At 31.2% G+C, this 18,666-nt stretch overlaps 2 protein-coding genes across 3 annotated transcripts in view; one reads left to right on the top strand and one right to left on the bottom strand.

The window, feature by feature from the left end:
* LOC125073786 overlaps positions 1 to 8,685 on the top strand; it is a 62,783-nt gene extending 54,098 nt beyond the window's left edge. The window contains exons 10-16 of the mRNA XM_047684823.1: positions 3,611 to 3,816; positions 4,444 to 4,622; positions 5,440 to 5,733; positions 6,271 to 6,478; positions 6,907 to 7,052; positions 7,387 to 7,509; positions 7,790 to 8,685. Coding sequence (XP_047540779.1) covers positions 3,611 to 3,816; positions 4,444 to 4,622; positions 5,440 to 5,733; positions 6,271 to 6,478; positions 6,907 to 7,052; positions 7,387 to 7,509; positions 7,790 to 8,560 — 1,927 coding nt within the window. The 3' untranslated portion in view covers positions 8,561 to 8,685. The remainder of the gene's footprint in view (positions 1 to 3,610; positions 3,817 to 4,443; positions 4,623 to 5,439; positions 5,734 to 6,270; positions 6,479 to 6,906; positions 7,053 to 7,386; positions 7,510 to 7,789) is intronic.
* Positions 8,686 to 15,050: 6,365 nt separating this feature from the next.
* LOC125073683 (protein lethal(2)essential for life-like) lies at positions 15,051 to 15,841 on the bottom strand. 2 transcript variants are annotated; one of them, XM_047684640.1, is made up of 2 exons: positions 15,757 to 15,832; positions 15,051 to 15,702 (listed from the first exon to the last, which is right to left on the bottom strand). In XM_047684640.1, the coding sequence occupies exon 2, from the start codon at positions 15,652 to 15,654 to the stop codon at positions 15,166 to 15,168; it is 489 nt and encodes a 162-aa protein (XP_047540596.1). In that variant the 5' UTR covers positions 15,655 to 15,702; positions 15,757 to 15,832; the 3' UTR covers positions 15,051 to 15,165. The 2 variants fall into 2 exon arrangements, with proteins under 2 accessions (XP_047540596.1, XP_047540595.1); XM_047684639.1 differs by having other exon boundaries at positions 15,051 to 15,841.
* Between the last annotated feature and the right edge of the window lie 2,825 nt (positions 15,842 to 18,666).

Below are 18,666 nucleotides of genomic sequence, written 5' to 3'. Positions count from 1 at the left end.
TCTTGGACTAAGTATTTGTATCATTCGATTAATTAAAAATCAAAAAATCTAAATCAAGATAGTCCTTATTCAGATTCCACTCCGTAAACAAACAAATGGGTGGTCCTGATGCTAAGTGGTCACCGACTATTGGCTCACTCACCCTTCGAACACAACAATACTAAAAATTGCTGTTTGGCGATAAGATGTATTATAAGTTGGTGGTACAGAAACAGACGGGCTTACAAAACTCACCACAGACTTCTAACCAGATAATCTTACTACGATAATAAACGTTTTAATACACGTAATACAAGTTTACATAATTGTAAAAACTAATATTATAAAATTTTTGAATTAATTAACTCTTAAATTGACATAAACATTTTTTGTTGTCTTGAATCAACAATAATTTTATCATTTATTTCGTTACATTGATTGTCAAAATTAATACTGAACTATTGAATTTAATTGTTGCGAAGGCTGTTGTCGTCTCCCGAACCGTTTCAATCAACCACACTTGCATAATTGAAGGCATACTGAGGTCGTACAGTTCAGCTCCTCGTTATCATAACTACGAGAAGCTAAACCAAGGATTATACTATTTCAGAAATATACGCAATTGACAAATTTCAGTATATAATTCATTAAATAAAGTATATTATCGAACCAATTTATAGAAATACTTTTAATAAATTAGACGTACCTTCTGTTTTGAAGGATTTTCACACATAATAAAATAAATACCTATTATTATTACAATTCTAAAAATTTTATAATATATATGCAGGTTTCCTCACAATGTCTTCACCGTTGAGCTCGGATTCGATGAATTATGAGAAAATCATTAATCTTCAGTTAAGATTCATATATTCTAATCACTGAGTCACATCGGTTCAAATCATTAGTATACGCATAACGCAACAGCGAATAGCCACTGGAATTCGATTTTCAAAATTTCACGAGTGATACGAAGTTTGTCATGAGTGATAACAATTATTTAAATAAGCCCTTGTGATACTTATTGACGTTATATTTCGTTTGGCGCTTTTATAAAGAATGTGGTGTTTTTATGATGCGCGCGCAGGTAACATGAATACTACATGATGAAGTTGCCCGCTAAACTGACAATTACGTGTCTAATCGCTCAAAATAGACAACTTCACACCTTATTTTATTTTAAAATGTTTATTTTATTACTAAGTTGTGAATATTAAAAATTGTGAATGAGTGTTATAGTAATGGTGCAAAAAAACGAAATTATATTTATCGAAATTTATATTAATCAACAGTATTATTAATAAGTAGTTTAATAATACTGGAAGGAAGTTCTTTTAGACGGCTGATGGTAGAGTAGTAAAGCTGGCAAAAATAGTCACGTAGGGAAGAAGTGTTATGGTCCCTCCAGGCGATCCTCCCCTCTCTTTAATTTCTCTTTGTCTCTTTACGGTATATATATGGTTTTATATGGATATACTTTTTTGTTGTTGTTTTAATTCATATGAAATAAGTAATAAAAATATTCCATTTTGTTTTTTAATTATTCTCAAACGTTGTTGATTTTTCATTGAATGTTATTTGATACATAGCGAAAGCAACTCTCTTTTCTCCCTATTTATTTAATTATAAGTACGCAGAAGAAGTAGAACTTCTCACGCGCGTACATAAACAGACGCACCGTTTTTGTTTCGTTAATTTATAATTTTATTTGTGTTTAATGCATACACTTATACAATAATAAGTTCTCACAATATAGTACTGTGAAATTAAAAGATTATGTAATTTAAATAGTTAAACTCGATATATGTTAGGTAGTTATGTACTATCACCGGACCGCCGAACCGAGGGAATTTCCACTGTTAAAGCGGATTGACAGGCCGACCAATCAATTTACAGTTGACCGTAATGAGACTTGCCAGTGGTCCCTTGTTTCTAGTTTTCAATTTTCCAGTTCAATTTTTTCCTCTTGTATGTCGGAAATTTGACGGAAAAATGAAAGTTTTTTCATTCGAGTTTCATATTCGATTTACTTAAGATATTAAGTTTTTTTTTTATGGTATACATGTGAAGGAACCGCCTGTTGCACCTCATGGAAATTTGTGTAGCAATAATGTAATTTTTAGTTTTAAGTTTGGGTGCAATAAAGGATAAATAAATAAATAAGGAAGGTGGCCGGGCGAATGGGATAACTGGTGGTAAGTGGTCACCCACAGACGATGGCGTTGTTAGAAATATTAACCGTTACTAGGGAACTAAGACGTTATTTCCTATGTGCCTGTAGTTACAATGACTCACTCATCCTTCAACCCGGAACACACTAATTTTAAGTACTACTGTTTGGTGGTAGAATATCTGATGAATGAGTGGTACCTACCCAGATAGGCTTGCACAAAGCCCTACCACCAAGTATATTATTAATATAATTTATATAATATTTATTTAACAATATAATATCTTCAGCAAATCGAACATTAAACTATACAGATTATTTTAGAATTATGTTTTTGTATACAATCTTATGATATTGATATTAATTTTTTTCGTTAAAATAATCAAAATAATATAATAATATAAATTTATTCATAAAGCATTTATTTTTCAACCGTATTCTTAATTATTTAAATACAAAAATAAAAAAAATATATGTATAATTATTAAAAGCTCTTACAAACTCTTTTGAATCGTTCATAGTAATTTTACATGATAAAAATTTTACCACCGGCTTGGAATGTAGATTCTACTGAAACAGAAAAGTCAGCAAGTAATTCGGTAGCTATGGTTTTCTATCAATTAAATTTCATTGTCGTGTTTATTTAATTAATAATTAATAGCTGAGCCTTCAACCTGAAATTACCGGCGGGAAATTTATAAAACTTAACTTTTAGCACACGAACCGTGAACCAACATTTAACCCCCTTGAGGGTAAAAGTAAAAGTAAATAAAGTAGCCTAGTCCTTCCGCGAGACTCAAAACATCTGAATCGGTTCAGCGGCTTAAGCGTAAAGAGGTAACACAAGTTTATAATATTGGGATAAATACAGACAACGAATACAAACTCCTCTATTACATCATTTGTATATTCTTTTATTATAACAAATAAGATTTAAATTTATTAATAAACAAACTTAAAAATATCTATGGAATCTTATTATGGAAGGGGAATACCTCGAACCAAAAAGGATGTATTGACTTTGCGGAATCAAAAACTTGGTGGTATCAGTTCCCCTCTACTTGTAGAGCTTATAAGATTATTCTCGCTTATTATCTCAATACTAGTTGTCGCCCGCCACTTCGCTCGCGTTTCATTCGGTCGGTCATGTTAAGTGTTAGGCATAGAATAGTAGTCCTTGGTTCGGTTAAGCTTGCTTCATACGAAATTTCATTTAATTCGTTTAGCCGTGAAAGAACAACAGACAGACAGAGTTATTTCGCATTTATAATATTACTATATATATAAAAAATATACATATTAAAACAATACTTTTTGTACTATTTAATAACTTATTTTGGGTTTCTTCTAGTCGTTTTACAGGAAAAAGTTGATGGCTAGAATATCATTTATATAATTCTTTATTGTATAAAGAATTATATAAATGAACAAATATTTTATCTGAATTATTTGAATTCCCAGAATCCGTTTGGAGAACTACGAGCAATGGTGCGCCGTGGACGCTGTGACTCAAGGTTGCGCTGGATCTCCAGCCGCTTGTCGAGCTGCAGTGGTGGCTGTGCTTGGAACCCAGCTGAGAGCCGCGTGTGCTTGTAGAGGAACTGACTTCGCGCAACTTTACGATTGTCTCGGTTGGCAGAGGCTATTATGGCTGAATCCTTGTGTCGGTAAGAATTTTTTAACTCAAAATTCCTCCATCCAAATATTATACTTGCACTTGCTTATTTATTAATAAAATTCATTTCTTGCTTGACGGTGAAGGAAAACATAGTGAAGAAACTTCCTAAGTTAGGAAATGTATCTAATTTCATCCACTGATCTGCATTGGAGCAGCGAGGTGGTATAATATCCAGACCTTCTTCTCAAAGGGAGAGAATGCCTTTGCCCAGTAGTGGGACATTTAGCGACTTTTACTTATTAATTGTCAAATATCTAATGTCGATTCTTAAATGAATTTGGATTTTCTTAAATGCTCGAGCGTGTCGTTCCAAGTCAGCTATAATAATGTGTTTTTTTTTTAATTTCTATAAATAATAATATTTTTTCGTCAATTATATCAGCGTGTAATTTGTATTATGGTTAATATAGAACCTGTCGTATAGGTAGAAGTTATAAATTATTATGATCTCGTTCATTTCGATGTAAAAGTTCGTCTTCAAGTTACATTATATTAGAATCTTTAATAACTTCAGAAATAGTTAGTTATTCTTGTTTTACGGACATTGAAAAATTAAAAAAATAATAATAAGGTATTAATTACATAATAATTAACCTAACTTCAACCTCTTTTGCAGTTGAATCTCAAAGTGACTACCATGTTAAGACCTACGGATCGCTCCACACTACTACCCATTTCGACAATGGTATCAGATACATAACCTTACCCCCCGAACCCCCAATCCACCATCGTACAACTACTCACCATCATCGCCATACAACCCAACATGGAACATCGCAAGTGAATGTGATGCAGGTATGTTCCTTATTTACAATTTTTTTTTTATTTATAAAATTTGTATCGTGCTTACCGCCTTTCTTGGTTCTGGTTACCTACCTACCTACCTATTTACTACCTTCTAGATATTTTGATTGTAACTTACGACATTGTGAATCTAAGTTCGTTTTGTAAAAAGGCCAGACTATTTATTGAATATCTAATAAGCTAGACGCCTGCGATATGTCAATATGTACATATAGCAGTATGCATTGCATTATTAACGGTATACCATTTGCAAGTATGTATGTCAGGGCCGGATCTACATATGGCTTTTTGGGCTTCAGCCCAGGGCGCGTGGATTCAAGGGGGCTAAGGGCCCTGCTAAATCAAATCAAAGTAAAAAATAGACGATAATGCGAAAGAATCCTTAACTTTATTAAAATAAACAGATCGATTGGTTTGCAGCCCTGCGAATCCTGCAATTAATCAAACCCATTTAATTAATTTCATTCAAGTCTACGTTCAGATATATCTTTGGTGGGCCCCTAAGTAGTGTTAGGCCAGGGTCCCTAAACTTACGGTCCGGCCGCACACAGGTGCACTCTCTATTTCCTTACTCTCATAATCCGATTGGACGGGAAATTCGACACGATAAGTTCGCGGCTTTTACTACTCCGGGCTGTTACTTAGAATTTTTGAAAAGAAAACCCAATATTTTTTTATCGGCCCGACTTAGCGTTTGAATACACGGCCTCGGGAACTGCAGCCCAATACCTAGCCACTAGACCAACGAGACATTTGAATGACTTGTTAATAAAATATGTATTATGTTGTCACCATTTTTAATTTAAAGGAAAACCGAGAGGAACTCAGCCCTATCACGACAATGTCAGAGCAAACGATAGGTCCGAATGAGGTTGCCCAAATATCTGAACCTGTGATCGAAACGACAACGGCTACGACGACAGTCGCCACAACAACCACTACCCAAACATCCACTACTACTACTTCAAGTACAACAACAACAACGACGACAACGACGACACCGCGTCCGACAACAACATTAGAACCGGCGAAGTATTGCATTGTGAAAAAACCGGAGAGTGATGACCAGGCGCAGTATATTAAGATGGGGGAGACGAGACGAGTGAGTTTGTATCACTAGAAGACAAATTATATTATCAATAGCATATTAAAATATATTTAATTAAATATTTAGGCATGAATAATTATTTACATACGAATAGACTTTCAATTATCTTTTTTCAAAAGATTAGTCGTGAGAAAGTACGATATAAGTTCAGTTTTTTTCTCATATTTAAGAGGGAGCTTATAATGTTATTCGCCATCTATAATATATACTAATATTATAAATGCGAAAGTAACTATGTCTGTTTGTTGCTCTGTCACGGTCTAACCACTGAACTGAATTTGATGAATTTTGTCTGAGTCTGAAGCCAACTTGAACCCCAATGAAGGACATACGCTACTTATTTATACCTGACGACCGACCTCTAAAACGCGGTCGAAACCTGGGGCGATAACTAGTATAATATTAAACAAAAACAGTTGTCCCGAGTTAAGGAATATTAGCCGTCATTAAGGAGCTTAAAATATTTATACAAATCGTAGACTATTATTGTACTCGAAGAAGACTTGTATGACTGACGGCGTAACATCGCAGCTGTACCGCTCGGCGGAGCTGGCGGAGTGCACGGACCTGTGCGTGTGCGAGGCGTCGCTGCAGGTGTCGTGCAAGGTGGCGTGCGTGCCGCGCGCGCCGTGCTCGTCGCGCCTCGCGCACTACTCGCACGCCGCGCCCGCCTACCAGGCCTACCGCGGCCGCTGCTACTGCTACTCCGGCTCCTTCATCTGCATGCGGCCCAACCCCGGTCAGTGCACGATAACGACCATTTCATTTATTTATATATATTATACCTAGATTAAAATGAATATAACTAGTTACAAATGTATACCTAGACTAAAATGAATATAACTAGTTATAAATTAAACAATATAAAAAGAAAAACTGAAATAAGATAAACCGACTTGAGTTTACGAGCTTAAACTCTTTTAAAACTTCCAACCTACTTCAATCTACAAATAGTTGTAAGTCAGGGTAGGTTTGAAGACTTTTTTTATTATTGTATAGCTAGGCGGTTTAAGAGAAGAAGTCAAGACAAGCCTCGGTTAGCAGAGTTCACTATGATTACGACGCAGGACGCTATAACGATATGTATTTGTATTTTAAGTAAGTCATAATATTATTATTTTTTCTGCGATATATATTAAATTTACACTTAAATGTTTTTGATTTCAGGAGAATATAAGCTTCCCGAAGGAGTATACCTGTTGCTCGGGTTTAGCGCAGTAGACGAGGCACTGCTGCGACCACACACCGGGCTCGGTGCTGAGGATGCCGTTCGTCTACTTCAGCAATACCTTCATATTGTACATCATGGGGAAGTAAGTTGCTTTCAAGATATACAAACTCTTATATTCATTATATCAAAATTAGTTTGGTTTATTATAGTATTATTTTGGTATTGAAGTAAAATGATTTAGTTAGTTTTTTTTTATATTGTTGGTAAGACGTAGTGTTGTCACCACGGCCCATAGACATTGGTGTCATAAGAAGTATTAACCATTCCTAACATCGCTAATACGCCATCAACCTTGGAAAGACCCTTGTGCCAAGAGTTGCCTTCATTGACCCCTGTACCAGTGAATATAATAAATATTTAATAAGAGACACTTTTACATTACATTTTATTAATTATTACATTTACTTCATTTTCAGACAAACTGCACCCTTACCCTGTTTAATATAAGCAACGAAAATGTAATAATATCTGCCAGCGTCCCGCAAAAAGAACAGGATGCGCTCCGAGAAGCTGGTGAAGGTCTTCTGGATAGAGAAAAGGTATGACCACTTTTGTATATCATTACATTTCACACTCCTAAGCATATTCGGCGATCTCAACCTGATGGACTGAACGGAATAGGAAAGGCAGAAAGAAATTTTAAATATTAATTAAATTCAATTAATGGGTGACTTTTCATTATGGTAAGCTAATAAATTGGTGTATAATCTTGCTATTCAAATCTTAATGAACTTTTAGGAATAATTTGAAATCATTGGATATTACTTAATGAAAATTATAATCTGCCCTAGCTAATACGGTAAGATATTTTTTTTCTAGGAGGCATGCATCGACGTCTTAAAGATCGTCAAGTCTCACATCAACTCGCAACACGAAGACATCTCGTCTCATCTCCTCCTTTCCATTTTCAAAATTGCCGAAGTCGACGTCGTCTACCCCGCACCCCCCAGCTCTGCAATCAACTCCAACGGCCCCAACATTACCCTCTATATTATGATCACCATTCTCACCATTATCTATAACTTACAACAATTAATCTCCTTCCTTAAAACGATCATCTTTTTCAAGAATATCGTCAATTGTTTAACGAATTTAATGAATATCAATAAGGTTAGCACAAAACGATACTCACCTTCAAATTCATTAGACGTTGTTCCTTTCTCAGAGAATTATATTATAAAAGATTTTTTATCTATTTTGGAATGTTATGAAGAATTTATAAAATACGATACAGTAGTTGTTGTAAATTGTATTGATACTTCGCACGATGCACTCGCTTTAGATAACGCACAAGTAAAACATATCACCGAAGATATCATAGTTGTAAGTGACATAGATGTAAATAAATGTAAGGAAACGAAACATATCATTAAAGCTGTGAGTATTACAATATCTACTAATTTAAATGAACTTGTTGCTAATGCAATTATACCTAAATATTTTTCTAGAGATGTGTATTATGAAATTGGATGTACTTGTATTATAAATTCGGAGAAGCTTTTTGGTGAATTATGTTTTGAAAAAATCGCGTCCTCTTCTTATGGGATTGTAAAATCCGTTAGCTTAGGACTGACTCTAGTAGTAGTATGAAGACTGAGATGATAATTAAACATATCATAGTTAAGTGTATTTCGTTTATTTTCGACTTAGAACTGGTGCTTGTAGGTCGATCTTAAGGCTGGGTTTTGTAAATAAGTGTACTATGCCTTTTACACTGTTAGAGTTCTTTTCTATTACTTCAGTAATTAATGTTTTAGGTACGGTAGTAGCTATTGCAGCTTCTTGTTTCTCTTTTATAGTTTAATTAGTGTAATTATTATGTGTCACTTAGTTTATTGATATTTATATTTTCGTGTTTAGTGTTTATCCAGGTGATATTCGATGTTTTTATTGTTTAAATGTTTTTAATGTATTTAAAATTATATGTGGTGATTATGTTGATTGAAACGAAGAATGTTGGATCTCTTAGATAGGAGTAGTCTGTTGTAGAAAATGCGCCTTTCTGTTAGGTAATTGTAAGTAGAGGTTATTATCATCAATGTGAACGCACGATTAGAACACACACGGGCAAAATGAGCAAGGGGAGTTGTTGTCTATGACAGAACTGGTCTCTATGAACCTAATTTGATGTAAAGTTTAATGTTTGGAGGTTTGTAAGTCAATCACACCTACTTTTGTTGATCGGATTTGAATATAACTTAATTGGTAATGAAGGTCGAAGTACATACAGGCTAGTCTGATAACTACTTAACTTTATTTTACATACTGTTTGGTATGATTTATAATTACGATACTTCATTTTACTATGGTTTAAAAAGTCAAAATTATTTTAGATTGTAAAGAGTGATTGGTGGTGTTGCGACATAATTAAAAAAAATCATAACTGTTTCTGGTCATAATAATCTCTTTATACTTCAGTGTTGCTATTATTAATTCACTAAAACATTTCGATCGAGTTTTATATGTACCAATTCGTATTTGAGCAAAAGACAAGATAGTTAACATTACCAAACTTACAAATTAATTTTGACAAAAAATAATGTCACAGCCAATACTCGAATCGAGTTTAGTTAAAACCGACATCAATTAGACAGACGAAGCCGACGTTTGGTTTAAATATAAAAATAAAACGTACAGAACGGATTTTTTAATCTCGGAAGGGCTAGACAATATGCAAAAATGACAGCGCTTACCCTAATCTGGGTTACCTAAACATCCAGCACTTTTTATTTACCTTTTCTGCCTTGCCACTCGACGCCGTTAACTGACTACGCCCGTGGTACTTGTTGCAATTTTAGCTTAATGGTGATTAAAATTGATTGTTGCGAAGTTTTGCCCGTCGTTTAACTAAATATATTATGTAGAAGACACTTAGAAAATTGTATATCAGGTACATTACAAAGGGTAATGCGTTAAATTGGTAATAAGAGAAGCTTTAATTTGAAGTAGAATAGATTCTTGTGTTCGAAAGAGTTTTAAATAAATTAGATGTGTTAGGACCTGTCTAAACTATTTGGTGTACAAACTCTTTGAGACCTGCGTCTAATTTTCACGTTATTTTGTTTTTTATATCGTTCACCGAAACCTAAGAATTTTCGTTTCTTAATGACGACATTTTTTTCTCCAATTGATGTATACCGAAGAATAAATATACTAAACTCAATCAGAGTTTAAATAACTAATGTACACTTAGATTATTTATATATCTAAATAGATATCGCACTACAAAATAAATAAAACACAAACGCGCCAAATTTATTATCTGTGCGTGGCAGCTACGCCTGACACTCGCCAAACGTCATATCATATTACTTTACTAGTGGTCATCTGTTGGCCACGATTTTCGACGCGTTCTCCGTTTCGATAGTGCATCGAGACATATAAATAATCAAAGAATATACAATTTATCAATTATTCGACAAGTACATTAACAGTCCTTGTTTTCAAAGAAGGTAAAACATGCTATTTTATCGTATAAATAAATTGCAATTGTAATATTATCATATGTAGGTATAATATAATATAAATAATGCCTTAACTATAATATTTATTTAACGGAATACTATTTATTTGTTGTATAAAACGCGCGTATCACACTTAGTCATTATTTATATAATATATAATATCAACGATACATATCATTGTCAAAGGCTGTATGGCATTTGCCTTAACCAAGAGAAAAGAAAAAATAAGAAACTTATTACAAATTAGTAGTACGTCCTTATATTGTAATTTTTACTGTAAAAAAGTTTGTAAGAAAACGATATGATTTGGTGACAGCCTGTAAATGTCCCACTGCTGGGCTAATGCCTCCTCTCCATTTAAGGAGAAGGCTTGAAGCTTATTCCACCACGCTGCACAATGCAGAATTTCATTGAAATTAGACAAATGTAGGTTTACTAAAAATGGTTTCCATCACCCCCGAGCATGCTATGAATTATAAACACAAATTGAACACATGAAAATTTAGTGGTGCTTGTGTGGGTATGACGTCACAATCATCGGTATGAGACACGCGTTCTAACCACTGGGGTATTTCAGGACTTACGAACTAATATAATTTATATAAATCAACTATTTGTAAAGAAAAGCTACTAAAAGTTGATAAAATAATCCCTAAACGCCAACTAGGGGATTACGTTGACTTCGGATTTGCTACAAAATCCTTTTTTATAATTTGAGAGATTGTTTAAATCAATTAAAATTATTTCCAATCAAAATTTTTGTTTACATTTTAGTTACAAACAAAAATCGTTAGTTTCGAAAAATATTAATTTAAATTTAGACGACATCCAAAAAAATTTTTTATCCTCGTATACTCCACGATTGCTTCGCTAATTGTGAACCGCTTTTGTTAATTACTTTTGTCATTTGATACGTTTACCTCGAGAATAATAGTACGATTTGAAAAAGATCCGTAAGTTATTAGTAACCAAGGGGAATTGAATCACTTGTATTTTTTTATACTACTCGTTACGCCGATTATAAATTTATTTAAACAAAACATAGATTATTACAATATCGCTCTACAGATGACTAAAACAAACCAGTTAACTTTATTATCTTGGTGTGCGTCACAGCTACACTTGACACTAAATAAACGTCATATTACTTTACTAGTGGGTGTAGCGGCCATTACTGTTTTCGACGCGTTCTCTTCTTTGACAATCTGAAGACGTATAAATCCAGTCAGGGTATGAAACTGTGCGATTCATCACTTGTTTCTCTAAAAGGCATTACCTCATTTGACCTGCTTTTACATACCGATATTTAATATAAAAACTATAAAAGATAAAGCTTAATCCTTGGTAACATCGACTCCAAAAAGAATCGGTAACCTAAAACGTTCAACGGAATTTTTTTAAAGTATTTTTTGGAATATTAATCATATCTAGATTAATATTTTCGAACGTAAATGGTTACTATTGATTTTACCCAAATATTTTTAGTCTGTAATCTGTTATAGACTTCGTTTCTATTTAAAAACTTATATATATAAAACCTTTATTATAATAAATGAATAATGTTTATAAGTAGAATTCTTTACTAATGGCTAAGTGTGGTTAGATTTAATGCTTATAATATCAACATATATACATATCAATATATATAATAACATTTTTGTGTATATACATGAGCGTATTTGTATCAATTTTATGTAATTATTTTTTTTTAACTAATGCAACTAACATTTTGCTGTTAACACGAACATTTAGCGAACTTGTTCTAACGAAACATATCAACAAGGCTCAATTTTATACTTATTCCTAGCGTTAGATGTTACAAGGCAAAGTGGCGTAACCTAGAAAATAGAAAAAAAACTAGATATTAATATAAAAATAGGTAAAATGTTTCTAAATTTCAACGTTTCTATATTTTCGTTCCTGTTTGTTTTCGTATTTTAAATTAGACAATTTATATTGATGTTACTAAAATTTTATATTGCAGAATCTTTTAAATATATAAATGAATTGCACGCCTCATGCCTTCCATGTAAATAAATATAAAAATAATATTTTACTGACACTTAAAGAACTTCAAAATATTATTTAAATTAAAAAAAAATTGTTAAATTATTTACACAGAGCACTGCACAAGTAATGTTTTAAAACTTTAAGATGTTTATTGTAACAGTATTATAAAAATATTTAACAAAATTGTACTAAAAATCACCGATGATTACTCTGTTATGTATTATTGTAAGTGCATTGTGGACAAAGCTATTCAAAAATAGATCGTAAATTATTTATTGTATCACAGTAAAATGGAGACAGGACACATTTTTAAATAAGTTAATTGCTACATTTATACTTACAAAATTAATTAATATTTTATTTTATTCTGAGTTCTATTAATAAAATGAATCAAAATTTTGTATGCATATATATAGTTGTATATCTAGTATTCGATGTCTTCGATTTATAGTATCGTGATATATATATCGTATTCAAAAAATAAAAATAATTTATTTTTTGAGTACGGCATACCCATTGGTATATATTTTTAATGTGTGAGTTTTTGTTACAACAAATATTATATAAGTTTACTACACTCATGTTTTTGGTTACGTTAAAAATTATTTACTTATCTACGAAAATAATTTATTTTATTTTATATAAACTGATAACACTTTTAAACGGCCGTAAGATCAATGTACTTTGTATCATTTAGAGGATGTGGATGACTAAGTAATTGGTTTTTCGCTAAATTTAGATATGCCTCTAATTAAATTAAACATCCCGACAATTTTTTTTGAACTAAAATCATTCTAGAATGAATTTCGTGCATTGATTGAATTATTTTTCTTTCTAAATGTGGTACTAGATACCTACTCGTAATAAGTATGAATGTAGCAATGAATAACATACATATATATTATTACTTAAAGTAAATAAGTTAAAAAATACGTTACATATCGCTCATAGTACATTATAAGTTAACTTTTTTTTAATGACATTTATGGTATAAGAAAATCATTGTAAGGATTATTTTTTAATCTGTCGCTTTAAATTGTTGTGTGTTAGTTCCACTGATAGTTAATATTGATTTCACGATGTTTGTACGTTACGAGGGATCTAAGGAAAAAAAAAATAAAAAAAAATAAACTCATATTTATTTACGAAAATCGGGGAATCTATATAATTATCTATGATTAGTGCAAATTTGATGTGCAAAAACATGTAGACTCAATGTATAGCAATACGTTTTAATAATGTAGAAATATTTAATATCGGCTTGGAAAAAATCTTATACTAACAATATAAAAGCGTGATTATTTTGATATATAATATATATGTGTAATTATATATTTGATGACATTAAGTTATTACTGTTCAGGTAAATTTATATTTTCATTGTATTGATTTAATTTTCTTTTCAAATATGCAATTATGCTGACATATGTAGGTAACAATAAATTAAAAATATTGTAACAATTATATGAATGTAATATAAATAAAACAAAAACAATTTACTTACACCTTTAATTAGTATTCTAACAACAACAAATACACTAAAATAAGTGGATCCATCAAAGCCGAGAGGTAATATGAGTAACTAAGAAATATGATTCTAGTCTTTAGAGATAATAACGACATCCTGTTACGACGTTTACGCTTGGGTGATTCCAGACCTTGACATATCCTAACAGACAACAGACAAAAAAGTTCGTAATTATTCAATCCTCTTTCGTTAATTTTATTTTTCTTAAAAAGCAGAATTATTTATTTTAATTATGCTACTTATGTAACTTTGCTTTCAACCCCTGTGACGTTACGTAATGTATGACATATGTTGGTTGCTAATATATTGAATATTTATATATCTATGGATTAAATTTTCAAGCCGATATTGATAAAAATACAGAGCACAGTAGTGATATGCGGTAACAGAGCTTCTAAAGTAAAAACTGTTTTATACACTATTACATACGTACATTGAAATCATATATTGTATTATTTACTCACTTACAAGGTTCTGTCATTTTGTTGTAGCTAATAAAAAGATTCGTATAAAATTATGAAGAGTTTTATTTAAATATACCCAAAAAATTCAAACACACTTCACACGTATTATGAATGTATGGGAACAAAACAGAACAAATACACTTATACAAATGTTGGCTATATTACTGTTTATTGTCACTTAAACTATATATAGAATAAAAATTATTTCTGAAATATTAGCAGTTAGTTTAAACTGTTATATTGAACAAAATAACAATAATTCTCTAGTGATACATATTTTTTTTTTTATAAATCTTTCTACATTGGATAAAACATTAAGTATATCGTAAAAAAAAAAAAAACCCATGTAATAAGTCAACAGTGAATTGAATTCATTGTATAAAAGAAATATTGTGTCGTAAATAAATGCAATAAGTAAATAAAAATTAAATTTATTGAATGTTTCAAAAAAACAATTATATCAAATTATTAAAAAAAAAAAAGGTGTTGTTACTAAATTACCTCATAAAACATTGAAATATTGTTAAAATATTGTTTCAAAAATAAAATTCTTACGATAACCAAGAAAGTATTAAGTAACAAAACACCTACTTTAAATAAAACAAAAAGTAAAAAAAAAATAAAATTAAAAAAAGGTTTTTATTGAAAAAAATCAATTCAAATGAAAATTATAAAACAAAAATCAGTCTTATGGCACTGCCTATCTTTGGAATACTTTTAGTTAACATTTCACTGAGGCTTCTCATTGGTTCCTTCGCTCTGATCCTTGATCTCCTTTCTGACTGGTCCAGTTTGCGCGATGGGAACCTTCCGCTCTCCCTTGATTGCTTCTGGAACCTTCTTCGGGGCTGTTATCGTCAGCACACCATCTGAAGACAGCCTAGATTCCACGGTCTCTGGTAATGTGCCTTCTGGAAGAGCATATCTCCTCACAAACTGACGAGATACATAACCGTGCTGGTCTTGCTTCTCTTCATGCTTTCCTTCCACCACGATGAATCCATCAACGGTCTTTACAGAGATCTCCTCTGGCGCGAAGTGCTGGACATCCAAGTTAATCTGGATCTTGTCAGCGTCGGCTTTGATATTGGAACCGATGTCTCGTGTTGCAGCAGCCAGGTGACGCCATGGCCGATAGTATTCCCTATTAAGCAACGGTCCAGCGGCAATTGTCAGCAGGTCATCAGGTGTTATTCCCAAACCAAAGTGCTGGTCCATGAGACGGCGTGGACGAGTGACCGGAAAGTCGTCAAACAAGTATGGTAAAAGAGACATCTTTTTTTTCTTATATCCTTTGCAAGTAAAGAAGGAATGCGCGTAGAAATTGTTGATAATGAGAGTTATCAGATGACACTCAAAATGACTTGAAGTTCAAGCGTTTCGCGTTGTGTTCAATTCAAAACTGAAGAGCGTTATCGCGAGCAGCTGTTTTTATACTAACAGCGCCCTCTAGTATGGAGTAGATAATTCTAGATGTTAAGTGTATCTGTGTGAGTGTATTGACAGGGGTATTCAAGTCACTTGCAAAAATAATACTTTGATTTAAATTGAAATAATATTATTGAAATTTATATTGTATATCAGAATTTTCAATTGTGATATGAACTAATCTAATTTACAATATTGTGATTAATAAATAACAAATAAACATTATGAGGTTGACTTTTTTCTCTTAGTTTAACATGTTATGTTCCTTCTAAAATATATTGGTCATTTATTAAATAATATAAATGTTATTTTAATAAATTTAATATAAATTGTAAATATTTTCAAATGTAATTAAAGTATTTTAAAGTATTTACTAATTATTGATGTATTTTTTTAGTTGATATGAAAAAACAAACAACAAAAATAATTTATATTGTAAACAAACGAAACATATACAATATTAGAACTTAAAACTCAAAATATATATCCAAAAAGTACATTACGTAACATGACGAGATATAATATAAAAAACGTACAAAAGTTACAACTTGATAAAGCATTTTTTTAAATATTTATTATTAAATATAATTATATTATATTTATTATCATATATAATATTTTTATTTATATGTTTATAATATCAATATATTATACATATAATATCAAATATATTATAAACATAAATAAAAATATTATATATCAGAATATACTTCACACAAGTTAGCTCTTGCGAGCACTTTTGGATAATTTTATAGAATTATTTTAAATTTAAGAGTATAATTATATTTAAACGGCTTATATAAGAATTACCTACTATCGAGATAATAATATCACATTTTACAAAACAAAATATCGTTTCTGATATTAAAATCAGCGGACCGCAATTGATCACCCCTGGTGCCGTGTCACCGACCGGCTACGTCTAGAACATACGAAGTTCGAACGATTTGCTCGGTGCACCGAGTAATTTCTCGAACCTTCGCTAGTTCACGCGCTTTTGCGTTGAGATAGATCAGTATCAAGGTCATTTTTATGCGTCTATTGATGATATAAATATTAATTATAATTATTATTTACAAATAAAATATGCTTAAATTAAATTATTTAATATTTTTCCTTTTTCCTTAAACAATTTCATAATTTTTTCTAGATCTTACTTACTTTTTTAGCGTAAGTTGATTTTTATTAAATCTATAAGTATAGGGTCAATTTCAATGTAATATTTTCGCTATTTGTACCTATTGAAAAAATTATAAATTTGGCTTTTAGCTATTCTATTATTACCATAGGATTTTTATGGAAATAAAATATCTAATTAAGTACAATATTTAAAATCGTTTAGAAAATTATTAAATATGTTTAAATATTTATTTTTTGGGAGTATAATCGTTTGTGTACTAAATTTTAGCTAAATAGCTCGTACTATATTACCTACATATAATTTTTGAACTAAATAGCTATTAAATAATATACTAAAATATCAAAATCAAAATAATAGAAGGACTTAAATAGATTTGTTTTATATATTTGGTAATTATACCTTATATAGGCATTAGCCTATTCCAATGGAAGTAGGAAAAAAGATAAACAAATCTTAGGTTTACGTATTTCATGCAATTTGCTAATAACTCAGCTATATTGTGCACTACTGACAGTTTATGATTAATGTATCTTTGAAATAAAACTAGTTTTTAACGGATTTAATCGCGTATATTAATTATTTTAACATCCCGACGTTTCGAGCACTTTGCAGTGTTCGTGGTCACGGGCAGACAGGCCACGAACACTGCAAAGTGCTCGAAACGTCGGGATGTTAAAATAATTAATATACGCGATTAAATCCGTTAAAAACTAGTTTTATTTCAATGTGTAATAATCGCGAAAATCTAAGACAACATTAATGTATCTTTATTTATAATACAACACTATTACACTTAACTACTTATTTTCACTTTAATTTTACTTCCAAAATTCCGATGTAATTTTCGTCGCCGTTCAAAACGCAAATCCATATGGAAGATCAACCAATTATATCGCGTCAAATGTTGCTGTCAAATGTTGTTTTTTCTTTTGAATTTTTTCTTCTTATGGTTTGAATAAAGTATAGATACAAACTAGGTACTTGTCTACTTTGTTCATTCAGTATAAGTACTTTATTCGTGTAGGCTGTTCCAACTTCCAAGCAATTGAAACATCATTATACAAGATTAAATGAAATGTAAAATAACTCTGGATAGCAATGGATATTCTACTGGGAAGAACCAGCAAGATTCTCACAAACAGTGAGAATTCTTTAATTTTATTCATTAATAACTTAATATATATCAATTATGTTAATTTTACATCATTTTGCATTTGTCTCTCGAAATTTCCTCTTTGTTTTCGTTGTTTGTAGACATTTCTATCAGTTTTGTCAGCCCAACGCGACGTAATCAATACGCATTACGCACGCAGACATCATGAATATTTACAAATATAACGTACACATTCCACTCTTACCAAACACATTACCAATTGTTTTTTTTAAATATCTAGATATCTATAAACATATTTCTGATAATATCATGCTACAACTACGATTGATAGAAGAAACGATAATGATTTATTATAATTATTTTATGCTGTAATATTAATTTCCAAAAACGACACATAAACAATGATGAATACAAGATATTTATTATAATAAATATATATGAACTTATTTTATTTTTGATATAATACTGTCAAACAAATCTATACTTTTTTCGACTATAAATTTCCTCTCAAAATTCAATTGTACCCATTGTCTGTCACCGGACCTGA

The sequence above is a fragment of the Vanessa atalanta genome, chromosome 25 (assembly GCF_905147765.1).
Source record: "Vanessa atalanta chromosome 25, ilVanAtal1.2, whole genome shotgun sequence".
NCBI classification, from domain to species: domain Eukaryota; kingdom Metazoa; phylum Arthropoda; class Insecta; order Lepidoptera; family Nymphalidae; genus Vanessa; species Vanessa atalanta.
The sequence above is the reverse complement of the archived record's forward strand: the minus strand, read 5'-3'. Positions and strand labels throughout refer to the sequence as shown.